This window comes from Meles meles, chromosome X, assembly GCF_922984935.1.
Source record: "Meles meles chromosome X, mMelMel3.1 paternal haplotype, whole genome shotgun sequence".
Taxonomy (NCBI): Eukaryota; Metazoa; Chordata; class Mammalia; order Carnivora; family Mustelidae; genus Meles; species Meles meles.
Genome location: NC_060087.1, coordinates 47,553,093 through 47,571,372, shown reverse-complemented (window position 1 = coordinate 47,571,372; position 18,280 = coordinate 47,553,093). Strand labels below are relative to the sequence as shown.

Here is an 18,280-nt window from a genome sequence, read left to right as displayed (position 1 = left end):
ATCTATCATTTCATCAGTCCTTTTACAAAACCCATGAAATAGACAGCAGGCTAGTTTTCTTATTTTAAAATTAAGAAACTTGTGTTATGTGACCTGTCCATGGTGCTAATTAGATAAGGATTATAATCTTTTTACTTTTTTAAAAGGTCTGATGTAAATCCTTTAATAAAGAAAATTTGGAACTAAAGGGAGAATGTGTTATTTAAGAATGAATTTTCTAGATTTTAAGATCCTTTGTATTTTAGACTCAAGTATAAAATTATCATAGTTCCTCTAAAATTCTTCTGCTATAATGCATTCTCTTCTCTAGAAGGACAGAGTATTTTCACAATAATAACTAATTGTTCTATAACAACAATATTATTTTCTAGCCAGGTTCTAGGAGAATGAGAATATGATGCTTAGATTTGACTGAAATCCTAGTGGCAAGTATAGATTAGTTGGGTGGGGGAGAAGAAATCACCCAAAGGTGTGGAGTAGAGGGTGGGACACAGGGATCTAAATATTTTGACTGCTTCTCACAACCCTTTCACTTAGCCTTCCTTTACTTTAGTCATCTCTTTTGAATTTACCCAGTTCTAGAAGTAACTGGTATTGCCAATTCCTGTGCCTTAGGAGTATTTTTCAATATAAATGATAATGGCCAGCAAAAGGAGTTGATTTTTATGTGATTCTTTGTTTTTAGGTTTGCTTTACTAAGAAAATTTTAGTTCTATGACAGTGTCAGCATGGAGAGTTTACATAATGGTTTTTGGTTAACTGTGTAATGTAAATATTTTATTTCAAGTTGTCTCAGATTGTCAGAGTGAAAAAAAAAACAGAGAAAACACTTATTTTCTATGCAATTTGGACCTTGTGTTTCAGGTTTTTCCTTCTATCTGTTGCTTATTTTCTTTGTCATAGGTGACAATTTGTCTGAGGCAGGAGTTGGATCTGCTGTACACTCAGATACTTCAAGTCAGCCCAGTGTAGCCTATTCCTCAGACCAGATGATGGTTTCCAACATCCCACAGGCTGAAATTAATGTTCCAGGGATGATTTTTCCATCCCAGCAGCTAGTAGGACATTACCAGCAGATTTCAGGGGTGAGATGAACTCATATATTTTAAAATACATAATCTGTATATTTACTATAAATGGGAGAGTTTATCTTTAATGTATTTTTTTTCTTATTTAACAGTTGCAACAGCAGCCAAAGCTGACTCAGCCCCACATTTTGCCTTTGGTTCAAGGTCAGTCCACTGCTTTGCCTGTACATGTCCCTGGACCTCCAGTGGTCTCACAACCCCAGGTTCCCCCATTAACTGTCCAGAAAGTCTCACAGATAAAGGTAAGATATATTTTAGAAGCTCTGTATTGGGTTAAACATTTTTCTGACAAAGCCTCTCTTTTGTAAATTCATTATCGTTTATATAAAACTCACCGAAAGCCAAAATTTGTTTATGCTTTCCTTCACTTAAGATATTCTTGAGGATGTGCCTAACACTGTGAAACTAAAATCTTGAGACACTCCTTATATAATTGGAAAAGAAAGTGAGAACTCCACTGATAGATAAACAAATTTATTTAGGACTCAGATCTCTTGCTTTTGGTGATAATGGTTTGTTCTTTGTATTAGACTTTTCTAGCCTGATGTGCATGTGGAGGGATTTCTTTCCTTTTTCCCCCCAGATTTTATTTATTAGAGAGAGAGAAAGTGTGCACACGAGTGAGGGGTGGTGGGTAGGGCAGAGGGAGAGGGAGAAGCAGACTTCCCAGTGAGCAGGGATCCCAATGCAAAGCTCAATCCCAGGACCCTGAGATCGTGACCTGAGCTGAAGGTAGACGCTTAACTGACAGAGCCATCCAGACGCCCCTGGAGGGATTGCTTTTGTAGTTAATTAGAAATAATATTTTACAGACTTATAATTTTTAGCACTTTCATCTAAATTTATGGAGGTTCCTCAAGATATTAAAAATAGACCTACCCTACAACCCAGCAATTGCACTAGGTATTTACCCCAAAGATACAGATGTAGTGAAAAGAAGGGGCACTTGCACCCCAATGCTTATAGCAGCAATGTCTGCAATAGCCAAACTTTGGAAGGAGCCAAGGTGCCCTTCAACAGATGAATGGATAAAGAAGATGTAGTCCATATATACAATGGAATATTACTCAGCCATCAGAAAGGATGAATACCAACTTATGCTAAGTGGAGTAAGTCAAGCAGAAAAAGAGAATTATCATTTGGTTTCACTTATATGTGGAACATAAGAAATAGCATGGAGGACCATAGGGAAAGGGAGGGAAAACTGAAGGGGGAGAAATCAGAGAGGGAGACAAACCATGACAGACTATGGACTCTGGGAAACAAACAGGGTTGCTGGGGGGGTCGGGGGAGGGGGTACCTGGGTAATGGGTATTGAGAAGGGCACGTGTTGTGATGAGCGCTGTGTGTTATATGCAACAAATGAATCATTAAACACTACATCAAAAACTAATGATGTACTATACAGTGGCTAACTGAACATAATAAAAAAATTACTAAAAACATTTTGGCTTTTTAAAAAAAATTCTTGGCTTTTTTAGAAATTTAAATTCCAGTTTAGTTAATATACAGTGTTGTATTAGTTTCAGGTATCATGAAAGTGTAGTGATTCAACAATTCTGTGCATTACTCAGTGCTCATCATGTTAAGTGTACTCTTAATCCCAATCAGCTATTTTACCTACCCCCCCCACTCCCCTTCTGGTAATCATCAGTTTGTTCTCTATAGTTTAGCATCTGTTTTTTTGTCTTGTCTCTTTTTTTCTTTGTTTTGTTTCTCAAATTCCACATCTGAGTGAAATCATATGGTATATGTCTTTCTCTGACTGACTTATTTTACTTAGTATTATATGCTCTAGATCCCTCCACGTTGTTGCAAATGGCAAGATTTCATTCTTTTTTATGGCTGAATAATATTCCATTATTTATGTGTACACACACATTTGTGTGTGTAATGGAATAAATAATATTCCATTATTTATGTGTACACACACACATTATTTATGTTGACACACACACATTCTGGTTTTTTTTTTTTTTAGATTCTATGTATTTATTTGACAGAGAGAGATCATAAGTAGGCAGAGAGGCAGGCAGAGAGAGTGAGAGGGAAGCAGGCTCCCTGCTGAGCAGAGAGCCCGATGTGGGACTCGATCCCAGGACCCTGAGATCATGACCTGAGCCGAAGGCAGCGGCTTAAACCACTGAGCCACTCAGGCGCCCCACATTCTGTTTTTATACACACACACACCACATTTTATCCATTCATCTATCAGTGGACACTCTGGTTATTTCCATAATTTGGCTGTTGTAATTATTGTTGCTATAAACATCAGGGTGAATTTATCTTTTTGAATTAGTGTTTTTGTATTCTTTGGGGGAAGTACCCAATAATGGAAGTGGCTGCACCAGTTTGCATCCCCACCAGTGGATTCCCAAGAGGCTTCCTTTTTCTCCATGTCCTCGCCAATACTTGTTTCTTATGGTTTTGGTTTTAGCCATTCTGACAGGTGTTAGATGGTATCTCATTGTAGTTTTGATTTGTATTTCCTGATGATCAGTGATGTTGAGCATCTTTTCATGTGTCTGTTGGCCATCTGTATGTATGTCTTTGCAGAAATGTCTGTTCATGTCTTCTGTGCATTTTTTAATAAGATTATTTGTGAGTTTTGATGTTAGATTATATAAATTATATATCTTGGATACTGACTCTTAATTGGATCTTGGCTTTTTTTTTAAGATTTTATTTATTTTATTTATTTATTTGACAGACAGAGATCACAAGCAGGCAGAGAGGCAGTCAGAGAGAGAGAGGGGAAGCAGGCTCCCCGCTGAGCAGGGAGCCCGATGCGGGGCTCGATCCCAGGACCCTGAGATCATGACCTGAGCCGAAAGCAGAGGCTTAACCCACTGAGCCACCCAGGTGCCCCTGGATCTTGGCTTTTTTTGATTCATGTTTATTTCTGTAGGAGAAATAAATGTTTCTGTCTTTTTGACTCTCAAAGTCAGCATTATTCCTTTGTGATAAGGAGTAAACAGTTATGAGCGTACATATATTAAGACTATATTGTGGTTCCCAAGGTTATGAGGTCTGGACACATGGTTCAGCTTTTCTTTGCCATCTTTTTCTTTTCTTTTCTTTTCTTTTTCTTTTCTCAGCCTCACCCTCCCCTGCATGTACCTTATTTCTTTGGGAATGAGATGGTCTGAACATTCTCTGTATATGATTCAGTTAGCAGCTGGCACGTCTGCTTCTTTTAAGAGATCGGTATATAGTAAGTGACAGCTTATCAACAATTTTTAATGATTGCCATTTCTTTGGATATAAGATAAAATAAAATATGTTTCTTACCTTCAAGGGGTTCACAATCTTAATAGGGGGAGGCATACACATGATTTGACAAATGTCAGATACATTTAAATTAAAATCTGCTGGGGTGGGCGCCTGGGTGGCTCAGTGGTTTAGGCCGCTGCCTTCGGCTCAGGTCATGATCTCAGGGTCCTGGGATCGAGTCCTGCATCGGGCTCTCTGCTCGTCAGGGAGCCTGCTTCCCTCTCACTCTCTCTGCTTGCCTCTCTGCCTACTTGTATCTCTCTCTGTCAAATAAATAAATAAAATCTTTAAAAAAAAAAAAATAAAAATAAAAAATAAAATCTGCTGGGGTAATTTAACCTGATGGAGTTGACAGTAGCCTGATATTTGGCTATTGTTTGTAGGTAACATGGTACATATTCATAATTGAGCTCTTGTTGTGGTTTTATTTGTCTAAGATTTTAATAGAAAGTGTATTGAATGGATTCTTAAATTAACTTAGGTTCAACCATGTAAGTATGCAGATATGTGTATTTTAAAATGTGTTTCCGATCTTTTTAAAGTTTTAAAAATTATCCTGAGTGTTATTTACCTATCTAAAAAAAAAGCCTATGAAGTTATAAAATTGACCGTGAAAATCACCTGTTATTTCTCCAGCTAGAGACAACTTTTGTTTACATTTGTGGGTAGAGCCTCTAGTTTTGTCTTTTTTTCCCTATGTATACAAAATATGTAATTTTGTTTATATAGACACCACATATAGAAGCCATATAAGAAAGCACTTTGACCACTGGTGTCTTTTTATGAATGTGGTAGTTCAAGGTCTAGGAATTATTGCAGCCAACCTCTATTTATTCAGCCAACTCTCTGCTCTTCTCTTTAGAGAGCTTCTGTGTTCATTTTAGCTATGATACTGAAATCCTTTTGACCTTTTTCTTGGAACTTCAAGTGTCTGGTTTGTGTTAATGTTAGATTCAGTTACTCTGAATCTCTGCCAGGGTTTGAATGAGTTCTGTGGCAAGTGCAGTAAATGAGAAGCCATGAGCAGTGTATTACTGCGACTGCTCTCAATCCCTTAATGTATTCAACTAGCATTTACTCATGGTATTAAGGATTTCTGTAGTACTAAAACTATACCCAGCACCTTTTTGATAACCTGCTGAAATTTTTAGAACATCAGCATTACTTTATCTGTCATTCTGTCTGGGACAGGCCCATTAAAATGGGCATGGTATATGCATTTATAATTTGAATTTTCCTTGCACCAGTGCCAGGAGCTTCAACTGACCTTTGGAGCAGATGAACAAACTTCAGCCTAATCTATGACTTTAGACTTGTCAGTTATTAGAGTTCCACAACCAGTCTTTCTGCAGTTTCTCCTCAGACATTGCCTATTTCACAGATGACCTCCAAGCATGTAACTGTTGGTCTTCAATTTGAGCCTGGGCCTAGAAATGGAAAGCAGGCATTAACTAAATCACCAGATGCTAATCAGACTTTTAGTTTCTTACAGGTTAATTGTCTTCAAGCTTTGTCAAGTCATTCTACCCAGTATATGAGTAGTGCACAGAATGTTGGTGGTACAGCTCAGGTCCCTTCTGATTCCACTGAGGGGGCATTCCAGGGCCAATCAGTCTTCACAAATGATACATTCAGTACCCCACCCATATCCAGTAGTACATCAGGAATCTGTGGCTCTAGGTTCTTTAGCACCACAAAGCCAGACTGTGCATTTGAAGAAACCTTGTTTCCAAGCCTCTATGCAGCAGCAGCCATTAATGTTACAACCTGAGATTATGGCATCACTACAAAAAAAATTTCACCAGGATTATATTCTGAGTGTCTGAAGCTCATGTAAGTGAGCAGCAGCTGAAGGGTGGCACTGAAAGTGTGACTCATTCTCTGGAATAGCCATCTTATTCTGTTCAACATGCTTATCCAGGACTACCTGCAGAATTGCCATCCTTCTCACTGAAGGCTCCTGGGCAGCTGCCATTGTCCCCAGAAACAAGCTTCTTACCTTTCACAGCTAACCTACCCAATCCAGACTCTAGCACAGCCTGTTTATTCATTGTCAGCCCCAGAGTATATTGTCTTACACTGTGCAACCACCAGGATCATAGGCAACCCATTCTCTGCGGACTTCTTATCCAGTCCCCCTGTGGGTACAGCCCTCTTATTTGGCCCCAGGCCAAGGGCAGCCTGCTCTTCCAGTACAAACTCAGGTTTCATTATCTTTTCTAGACCAGACAGCATATAAGATCCAAGGCGCTTACTCTGCAATTTGTAGAACTGTTTGCTTACCCGGTACTGCCTATTGAACATGCCCATTATTCAGCATAAACTGATTACACCATCCAGCCAACTCAACAGGCAACCTTCATAACCCAGTAAGTATATACAGTAAACCCTCCTGATAGCAAGCACATACGTATTAGAAACTCTGCAGATCAGAAGTTACACCCAGTACCCCCTTATGTAGCACAGACTTCTTTTTTTTTAATATTTATTTGACAGAGAGAAATCACAACTAGGCAGAGAGGCAGGCAGAGAGAGAGGAGGAAGCAGGCTCCCTGCGGAGCAGAGAGCCCGATGTGGGGCTTGATCCCAGGACCCTGGGATTATGTCCTGAGCCGAAGGCAGAGGCTTTAACCCACTGAGCCACCCAGGCGCCCCTGTAGCACAGACTTCTGACCGACAAACCTATTTAACACAACCCTAAGGTAGTAATTCTTCAAAGTTGGAGCAAAAGCCATTTTTAACATCACCCTTAGATACACAGACACATTCTATGGAGCCTTTGTTTAATGTCCAGCACTCAGAAGCGCCATCACAAGCAGATGTCCATTTTAGACACCAGCAACTAAAAGGCCAGTCAATTAGCATTACATCTCAGAGGGCATGGAAGGACAGCTTCAACACCCTGCGTAGATGTCCTTCATTCAGTAGGCTTCCTCACAGTCCCAGATCCAGCCCCCACACTTTTCTACTCAGTTTTTGCAATCACATCTAACACCAAGCCAGGTTTCTCATTCAGCTTTCATTCAGCATCAGCAGATGACTCATTTATCTTACAGACAAGTACAGAAAAGTCATCAGTTGTCTATTCAGAAAGGTCCTATAAATCAATAGCAGTCTTTGGGTAGCCACCATGCTGCTTTCCAGCAGCGGTTACCAGGCACCAGGTATGTCAAAGTGCATTATAAGCATGGTACAGATTATACCTCCTTTGCAAGAACCACTGTAACCAGTGACAATGGGACAACAATATGTAATACAGCCTTTAGTATTAAAGTGGTTCAGGCATTAGATAGCAGTCAGACTTTTCCCCTGAAGAAAGCCCTAGGTCAGGAGCAGCCAACGTGCATTCAGCAGCTGTCTGTCCAGCCACAGTGGCAGCCATCTTCTGACTCAACACTTGTTTTGGGGTCAGCAGAAACAATGACAACAGCAGACCCTCTGTAAAAGCTCTGGAATAGCTCTTTCAAATCAGCCATCATCTTCTGTTCATCTGTTAATATGTAATATTCCGGTACAGGCTTCCACTGTCTTTCAGAGCATTTCTATGTCACAGACACAACAACATTTGCAAAGCCAAGAAATTCTGAAGATAAATCCTCCTGAGGGAAAAATACAGACGAAAAAAAATCACGATTGTGATTTTTCTGTAACGTCCAAGGGTCAAGGACGTAATGAGCTAGGTAGAAATGACATCAGGCAGGGACTCACAGTCCCTGTTCCTGGGTCTTCCCCTTACTCAGTGTGTGGCCTTGACTCAAATCCCTTTGGAGTTTCCTCATCTGGAAAGTTGGAGGGGTTAAGCCAGATGATGGCTTTGATAACAAAAAAATATTTGAGCACCTACTTGGGATATATCAGTGAATAAAACACAAAAATCTCTTCTGTCATTGACTTTTGTTTCTTAATGGGGGGAGACTGTCAATAACCTTAAGAGAAAGTAAATTTATAGTATGGTCCCACGAAGTTGGGGGAAATATGGAACAGGGTAAGGACAAAAGTGGATTATAATTTTAAATAAGGTGGTGATCAGGGTAGGCCTTACTGAAAAGGTGACATTCAAGCGAACATTTGAAGAAGGTGAAGCAGCCCACAATACACATGTTGGGCAGAAGGAATAACCAGGGCAAAGGCCCCAAAGAAGGAGAGTGTCTGGTATGTTTGAAGAACAGCAAGGAGGCCAGTGTAGCTGTTGGTTGTAAAATGTTAGGAACCTGTGATTGTTTTATTCTACATTAATAATAAAGCATTTGCCCTTATGAGGTGCTAATAACGAACACTATTAAGTGATTCCTAGGTGCCAAATACTGTCTTGATGGTTTTACACGTACTATCCTCTTAACTGTATGAATAGTAGCTACCATTACCCCTCTTTTACAGGAAAGGAAACTGAGGTTCAGACAGGTTACAGAAGGGTCAGGATTTGAACCCAGACTACCTGGCTGCAAAAGCTGTGCCCTCAATCATTACACTATCCAGCCTCTGTGTAAGATAGCATCCTCCCTGCCAGAATTGGAGAAAAAGGGCATGATGATTTCATTGAGATTTAGTTAACTCAGATTTATTGAACTAATTATAGGAAGGAATTGACAATCCAGTTTATTCTTTTTTCCCCCTCTCTTTTATTCTGCTGTAGATAATGCTAAAGACTCTGAATTGATTGAGTTTGGCTAATAAAATGTTTTGAGTCCTTAGATAAAAGGTGTGCTGTACTGTAAGAGTTCTAGTGGTGGCATATTACTTCCAAAAGCTATTTTCTCAAGTACCGTGTGTTTTGTAAAATTCTCTTTTCATCAAGGGCGTAAATTATAATGAATTCCAGTGTGTGCAAGCTGACTTCTAACAGGGATGATCAAGGATTAATAAAGATCTTTGCAGTTGAAGTTTTTTCAGACAAAGCATGCTATTCTGGGATTTCTTTCTTTAGAATAAATTTCTTCATAAAGTATTTTGGGTTGGAATATTCATTTCTGTGGGCATATGCTATATACTTTCCTTACCTAATTAAAAAAATTTCCCCCAAAATTTATTAAGAAAAATGTCAGAGATACAGAAAAGTTGAAAAATTATAAACACCCATATACCTACCAACTAGAATCTGTAGTTAACTTTTGCTGTATTTGCTCAGTCACATATCATCCCTTTATTCATTTATCAATCCATATCAATCCATCTCATTTTTCTGGCGCATCTCAAAATTAAAGTTGTTGACATCAGTATATTTTATAAATACTTCAGCATTCATATCGTTGACTAGAACTCAGTATTTATTTTTTTAGTTTAAATTTATATGCAGTAAAATTCATAGATTATAGTTAGTGAGACTTGACAGTAAGTGTAAGCAAACCAATGTCAAAATATAGACCAGATATTGACAAACACTTTCTGTGAAGGTCTAGGTAGTAATTATTTTAGACTTTAGGGTTATATGGTTTCCGTTGCAGCCACTTAGTTTTGCTATTACATGAAAATGGCCATAGGCAGTATGGAAAAAAATGGACATGGCTGTGTTCCAGTACAACTTGATTCACAAAAATAGGTGGTGCACCAGCTTTGGCCTGCAGGCTGTAGCTTACCTACTCAATAAGGAATACTGCCATTACTACAGAAAGTTCCTTGTGCTCTTCCCCAGTCAGTAGCTCCTACATTCCACCAGAGTCAACCACTGTTGAGTTTTTTTACCTTAATTAGTTTATCCTGTTCTAGACCTTCACATAATTGGAATCATACTATGTGTACTCTTATATAAGACTTCTTTCACTCAGTATGTTTTTGAGATTGATCCGTGTTGTATCAGTAATTTTTTTTTACTGCAGAACACTATTGTATGAATATTCCAAGTTTGTTTATCCATTTTACTATTCATGAATACCTCAGTGGTTTCTAGTTTTGGTTTATTAGGAATGAAACTGCTATGAATATTCTTGTATAAGTCTTTTTGTTAACATACATTTTTATTTCTCCTGGATAATACCTTAGGAGTAGAATTGTTTGGCCTTGGGATAGGTATTTGTTTACTTTTTAAGAAATTGCCAGTTTTCCAAATTGGTTGCACTCATTTACCCTAACACCAGCAATATATGAGAGTGCCACACCCTCACCAACACTAATTTTAGCTATTCTTGTGGGCGTGTAGGGGTATCTTGTGGTTTTAATATGCATTTCCCTGATGACTATGTTGTTGAGCACCTTTTCATGTATCTTTTGGTCTTTGTGTATTTTTTTTAAAGCACTTTAAAAAAAAGATTTTATTTATTTATTTATCAGAGTGAGCACAGGCAGACAGAGTGGCAGGCAGAGGCAGACAGAGAAGCAGGCTCCCGCTGAGCAAGGATCCCTATGTGGGACTCGATCCTAGGACGCTGGGATCATGAGATCATGACCTGAACCGAAGGCAGCGGCTTAACCAACTGAGCCACCCGGGCGTCCCCTTTGTGTACTTTTCTTTGTGAAGTGTCTATTTAAGGCATTTGCCCATTTTATTTTGCCCGTTGTAGTTTGCCTTCTCATTTTTGACTTGTTAGGAGTTATGATATATGCTGGGTAATACTAGTCCTTTAGCAAATAATTATTCAGTATTTCCTCCAATCTGTGGATTGCCCATTTATTTTTGTAATGACTTCATTTGGTGAAACAAAGTCTTTTTTTTTAAAGATTTTATTTATTTATTTGACAGACAGAGATCACAAGTAGGCAGAGAGGCAGGCAGAGAGAGAGGAGGAAGCAGGCTCCCTGCTGAGCAGAGAGCCAGATGCGGGACTCGATCCCAGGACCCTGAGATCATGACCTGAGCGGAAGGCAGAGGCTTAAACCACTGAGCCACCCAGGCTCCTGGTGAAACAAAGTCTTTAATCTTGATGAAATCTAATTCACCAAAATTTTCAGTTGTGGTTATTGTTTCTGTGGCCTCAGAAACCTTTGCTACAACAAGTTAAAAAAAATACTCTCCTCTTTTATGGTTTTAGGTTTTATGTTCAGGTCTATGGTTTATGGTTTTAGGTTTTATGTTCAGGTCTATGGTCTATCTTAAATTAATTTTATGAGTGGTGTGAAGTAGGAGGTAAAAGTTCTTTTTTTACCCCCATATGAATATCCATTGTTTAAGCTTCATTTGTTGAAAAGATTTCCTTTTCCCATTGAATTTATAATGTATCTTGAAGTTAAGCAGTACAAGTCTTTCTCCTTTGTTTTGCTTTTTCAAGGTTTCTTTGGATATTCTAGGTCCTTTGCATTTCCATGTCTTGACCTCTAGTACAATATTAAATAGCAAAGAAGATACTAGACATTTTTGCCTTGTTCCTGGTATAAGGGAGAAAGTGCTCAATATTTCACCATTAAGTATGCTGTTAGCTATAGGATTTTCTAGATGGCCTTTAGCAGATGAAGGATTTCCCTTTATTCCCAGTTCACTAAAAATATTTTATCTGGAGTGGATGTTGAATTTTGTCAAATGCTTTTTCTGTGCCTGGGGATATGATGACATATGACTAATATGACTAAATTTACATATACCATTTTATTCTTTTTTTGCTTTGCCCCTCTGGTTTTTTTTTTTTTTTTTAAATGCCTCATGGCCAGCCTTCTTTGGGTAAAAAAAATTTTTTAGAATCTGATTTTAATTTTTCTATTGTCTTTTTAGCTAAATATTCTTTCTGTGTTTTAAAAGTTTCTATCAATTTTATTTATCCAGGCTTTTTTTATTCAGATATAATTCATACACCATAAAATTTACCCTTTTAAAGTGTACAATTCAGTGATTTTGAGTATATTCACAAGGTTGTGCAACCATCACAACTAATTCCACCCTAAAAAGGAAACTCCCTATCTATTAGCAGTCATTCTTTATTCTCTACCTCACCTTCCCCTACCCCTGTCATTCACTTATCTACTTTGTATTTAGTTACTTATTCTAGTCATTTCACGTAAATAGAATCATACGGTATATGTCCTTGTATGTTTGGCTTTTTTCACTTACAATAATGTTTTCAGGGTTTGTCCATGGGGTAGCATGCATCAGTACTTCATTCCTTCTTCTAACCAAATAATATTCCATTGTATAGATATATTTTGTTTATGCATTTATCAGTTGATAGACATTTGGGTTGTTTCCACTTTTTTATTGTAGTGAATAGTGCTGCTATGAACACTTGTATATAAGTTACTGTATAAACGTTCATTTCTCTGGTCAGATAGCTAAGACTGAAATTGCTGGGCCACATGGAAACTCCATGTTTAACTTTTTGAGAAACTGCCAAGTTTTCCAAAGCAACTGTACGGTTTTACATTCCTACCAGCAAGTTATAAGGATTTCAATTTCTGCACATCCTTACCAAAACTTATTCCTTGTCTTTTTGATTGTAGCATCCTAATGGGTGTGAAGTGGTATTTCGTTATGGTTTCATTGCATTTCTCTAAGGGCTAATGATGTTGAGAATCGTTTCCTATGTCTGTAGACCCTTTGCATATCTTCCTTTTTCTTCTTAGAAGTTTCTATTGAAGTCCTTTGCTCTTTTTTTACTTAAGTTTTTTTTTTCTTTTCATTGTTGAGTTGTGTTTTTCATATATATTCTGGATGCACCTTTAACAGATTTGTCATTTGCCAATATTTTCTCCCATTCAGTGTGCTGTCTTTTCACTTTCTTGATCGTGTCCTTTGCAATTTAAAACTTTTTAATTTGATAAAGTCCAGTTTATCTGTTTCCTTTGGTTGCTTTGTGCTTTTGATGCTATATCTAAGAAACTATTGCCTACTCTAAGATCATGTAGACTTTTGTCCATGTTTGATCTTCTAAAAGTTTTAAGTTTTAGCTCTTAAATTTATGTCTTTGATCTATTTTGAGTTACTTTTTGTATATAGTTTGAGGTATTGGTCCAGTTTTTTTTATGTGGATATTTAAATTTCCTAGCACCATTTGTTGAAAAGACTGTTCTTTCCCTATTGACTTGTCACACTTGTTGAAAATCAGTTGACCATAAAAGTTTGATTCTTCCAACTTTGTTTTCTTTCTTCAGGGCTGTTTTGGCTTTTCTGGATCCCCTGCATATGATTTTAGAATCTGCTTAATAGAGCTTAATTGTGTTAACTCTGAATGTTGCCTTTAGTATTATTGTCTTTTAATAATAGTAAGTCTTCCAGTCCAAGAATATGGGGTGTCTTTTCATTAAATTAAGCATTATTTAATTTATTCTGGCAACATATGGACATTGAGGAGGGTATGTGCTATGGTAAGTGCTGTGAAGTGTGTTAACCTGGCGATTCACAGACCTGTATCCCTGGGGCTAATAATACATTATATGTTAATAAAAAATTAAAAATTATAAAAAAAGATTGGAAGAAATTAAATAATTAAAATAAAAAAATGTCTTCCAGCAACATTTTGTAGTTTTCAGCATACATGTATTACATTGCCTTTTTAAGTTTATTCTTAAGCATTCTTTTTTGTGTTGTTATAAATGGAATTTTCTTAATTTCTTTTTTGGATTATTCATTCCTAATGTCTAGAACTATAACTGATTTTCGTGTGTTCTTCTTTTTTTTTTTTTTTTAAAGATTTTATTTATTTATTTGACAGACAGAGATCACAAGGAGGCAGAGAGGCAGGCAGAGAGAGAGGAGGAAGCAGGCTCCCTGCTGAGCAGAGAGCCCGATGTGGGGCTTGATCCCAGGACCCTGGGATCATGACCTGAGCCGAAGGCAGAGGCTTTAACCCACTGAGCCACCCAGGCGCCCCCGTGTGTTCTTCTTATACTCTAACTTTGCTAAACAAGTTTATTAACTCTAATAGTTTTTCTGTATGTGAATTCTTCAGGATTTTCTGTATATAAGATCTTGTCATCTAGGAATAGAGATAGTCATAATTTTTCCTCTCTAATTTGGATGTCCTCTATTTCTTTTTCTTCCTAATTGCTCTTTCTAGAACTTCCAGTGTCTTGCTGAACAGCAATAGTGAAAGAGGACATCTTTGTATGGTTCCTGATCTTAGTGGGAAAGCTTTAAGTCTTTCACCATTAAATGATGTTAGTTATGGATCTTTCCATTTTTAAACAACTTTATTCAGGTATAATTTATGAACAAAAAACTGCATATCTCTTTTATAGCCCACAGTTCAGTGACTTGACAGATATATGCTACAGTCAAGATGTTGAACATTTTCCAAACCTCCAAACCTCATGTCCCTTTTCAGTGTTTTGTGTGTGTGTGTTTGTTTGCTCAAGGGATTTTATTTTAAATTCTTAATTCTTCAGTTTCTACATGGCTTTCTTATTTTATTTAATATTATATAAAATATGAGAACGATGTAACCATTTATTCCCTCTAGACCTTAAGCTGTAATTATTATATATATTATACCTACATATATCATAAACCACACTGTGCAATCTTATAATTTTTGCTTTATATAAACAAACATTTTTCTTTTTTTTCTTCTTTAAAGATTTTGTTTATTATTTGACAGAGACACAGCGAGAGAGGGAACACAAGTTAGGGAGTTGGAGAGGGAGAAGTAGGATTTCCACTGAGCAGAGAGCTGGATGCAGGGACTGGATCCCAGGACCCTGGGATCATGACCCAAGCTGAAGGCAGATGCTTAATGACTGAGCCACCCAGGCGCACCCCTAAGCATAAACATTTTCCAAGAAATTAAGAGAACATGGATGCCTGGGTGGCTCAGTCGGTTAAGCTGCTGCCTTTGGCTCAGGTCATGATCCCAGGGTCCTGGGATTGAGTCCCACATGGGGCTCCTTACTCAGTGGGGAGCCTGCTTCTCTCTCTGCCTCTGCTCACCCCTCTGCCTGCTTGTGCTCTCTCTCTCTCTCTCTGACAAATAAATAAATAAATATATAAAATCTTTTTAAAAAAAAATTAAGAGAACAAATTAATTTAAATTTTGATGAGGTCCTATTTTTCAATTTCTTTGGTATTGATTGTGTCTTTGATGTGAAATCTTCTTTGCCTAGCCTTAGATCCTGCAGATTTTCTTTTGCTTTTTAATTTATGGTTTTCACTTATGATCTAGATGATCTGTGTTATTTTGTTGATTTTTTATAAGGTGTGAGGTTAAGATTCAGGGTTTTTCTTTTTCTTTCTTTTTTTCTACCTGTAGATGTTCAGTTGCTCTAGTATCATTTGTTGAAAAGGCTCTCCTTTTTCCATTGAATTGCTTTTTATGCCTTTGTCAAAAATTAGTTGAGCATATTTGTGTGGGTCTTTTGTTTTTTTTTAAAGATTTTATTTATTTGAGAGAGAGTGAGAGAGAGAAGGAGCAGGGGGAGGGACAAAGGGAGAAGGGGAAGCAGATTTCCCACTGAGGAGGGAGCCTGATATGGGACTTGATCCTAGGACCCTGGGATCATGACCTGAGCCAAAGGCAAGCACTTAACCAGCTGAGCCACCCAGGTACCCTTGTGTGAGTCTATTTCTGGGTTCTCTATTCTGTTTAATTTGTTTATGTCTCTATTTCTCTCTTAATTATGTAGATCTTGATTACTGTAGTTATATAGAAAGACTTAACATTCAGTAAAGTGATTTCTCCCACTGTCTTCCCTTTTTAATTCTTTATTTAAATTCAATTTAGTTCTTTTTTAAAGATTATTTTAGCTATTATAGGATGTCTGACTTTCCATATAAATTTTAGGATAATCTTGTCTATATCTATAGCAAATCTTGCCAGGATTTTGATAGTAATTTCATTAATCCTATATATGAATGTGGATTATTGACATCTTTACTATATTGAGTCTCCCAGTGCATGAATGTAGTGTCTCTCCATATATTTAAGTCTTCTTTGATTGCTTTCCTTAGCATTTTGTAATTTTCAATATCCTGAACATCTTTTGTTAAATTTAAGTATTTAATTAAGTATTTAGTTTTCTTTGGAGAGATTATACATGGTATTCCTTTTTATTTCAGTTTCCACATGTTTATTGTTAGTACATAGACATGAAGTTGGGGTGTGTGTGTGTGTGTGTGTGTGTGTGTGTGTGTATCTTGTGTCCTATAACCTTGCTGAGCTTAATTAGTTCTAGGAGAGTTTTTTGGGTAGAATCCTTAGGATTTTTTTTATTTAGACAACCATGTAATCTCCAAAATGGAGACAGTTTAATCTCTTCCTTTCTACTCTATATGACATTTAGTTCTTATTTTCCCTTTATTGCCTGTGTTAGAATTTCTAATATTGTATTGCATATTAAGAGTGGTAAGAATGAACATCCTTATTACCTTGTTCTCCAAGCCTAGAGGAAAATAGTAAGTCTTTCATCATTATGAATGATGAAAGCTACAGATATTTCATTCATGCCCTTTATCAAGTTGAAGTAGTGCCTGGTGGCTATTCCCGACTTACTAAGAAAATTTGACTTTTCTTTTGTTAACTAGTGTAATTTTGTGATTTTTTTCAAGTATTGGTATTGTGGATTACATTGATTTCAAATGTTGAAACATCATAGCATCCTTGGAATAAATGCATTTGGTCATAATATATAATTCTTTGTATACATTGTTGTATTTAATTTACTAATATTTTATTGAGGATTTTTAAATCTGAAATTCATGGGAGATATTAATCTGACATTTTTCTATATCTTTGCTAATTTTGTCTAGAGATCCAATCAATTGCTAAGAGTAGGATGCTGAAGTTTCTTTTTTTAAACATTTTATTTATTTATTTGAAAGAGAGAGAGAGTTGGGGGGAGGAAACAGAGAGGGAGAAGCAGACTCCCTACTGAGCAGGGAGCCCAATGTGAGGCTGGCTCAATCTCAGGACCCTGGGATCATGGCCAAGGCAGATGCTTAACTGACTAAGCCTCCCAGGCCCCCTGGATGCTAAAGTTCCTAACTATAATTGTAGATTTATATATTTCTCCTTTAACTCAGTGATTTTTTTTTCCCATTTATTTTGAAGGTTTGTTTCATGCATTCACATTTAGGATGGCTATGTCTTCTTCTTAGTGGATTGATCTTTTTATCATTATATCCCTCTTCATCACTAGTAATTTTCTTTTCTGTGAAGTATGCATTATCTGATAGTACATATCCACTCCTGCTTTCTTTTGATTAATGTTAGCATGGTATATCTTTTTTACCTTCTTTCTTCTTTCAACCTATTTATCTTGTTGTGTTTAAAGTAAGCATCTAGTAGAAAGCATCCAGCTATTCTTTTTTTTATATATATATCCACTCTGACAGTGTCTCCCTTTTATTTGGTATATTTAGACCATTTACATTCAATATAATTATTGATACCTTAGGACTTAAGTTTGTCATTTTAATATTTGCTTTTTGTTTCTTGCCTGTGTTTTTCTTTCCTCTGTTTCTTTGTTCTTGCCTTCCTGTGAGTTACTTGCATTTTTTTTTTTTTTTAGTATTCCTTGTTTTCTTTATACTGTTTTGAGTATCTTGTGCTGTATACTTTTCTTAGTGGTTGCTCTAGGTATTACTCTCTATATATGTAAGCGACACACTCTTGCTGGTATGGACATTTTACTACTTCAAGTCAACTATTGAAAGCTTTCTTCCATTTAGGTCCCCTTACCCTTCCTACTTTTAAAATAAAATTGTCTCAGGTATATGTTATAAGTTTAATGATCTAGTTCTGAAAAATTCTCCTAGTTTTCTTTTGTCTGAGTATATATTTTTTTTCTTTTTCACTTCTGAATATGTATTTTGCTGGATGTAGAATTCATCAATAATTAGTATTTTCTTTCAGCACTTGAATAATGTTATGCCCCTCCTTTTGGCCTCTTTTTTTAGATGACAAATATGCTGCCATGCATGTTGATGTCCCCCTAACAGTAATGTGTCATTACTTCGTAGTTGTTATTAAAATTTAATTTTTACAAGTATGATGTATCTTGCTATGGATTTCTGTGGGTTTGTCCTTTTTGAAGTTCGCTCAGCTTCGTATGTCTGTTTTATGTCTTTG

General features: G+C 36.9%; 1 protein-coding gene across 3 annotated transcripts in view; it reads left to right on the top strand.

Moving 5' to 3' along the window:
* Positions 1 to 18,280, top strand: part of WNK3 (WNK lysine deficient protein kinase 3) — a 157,738-nt gene that overhangs the window by 60,308 nt on the left and 79,150 nt on the right. For all 3 annotated transcript variants that reach the window (XM_045994705.1, XM_045994706.1, XM_045994704.1), the window contains exons 9-10: positions 904 to 1,085; positions 1,181 to 1,330. In XM_045994705.1, the coding sequence (XP_045850661.1) occupies positions 904 to 1,085; positions 1,181 to 1,330 (332 nt within the window). The remainder of the gene's footprint in view (positions 1 to 903; positions 1,086 to 1,180; positions 1,331 to 18,280) is intronic.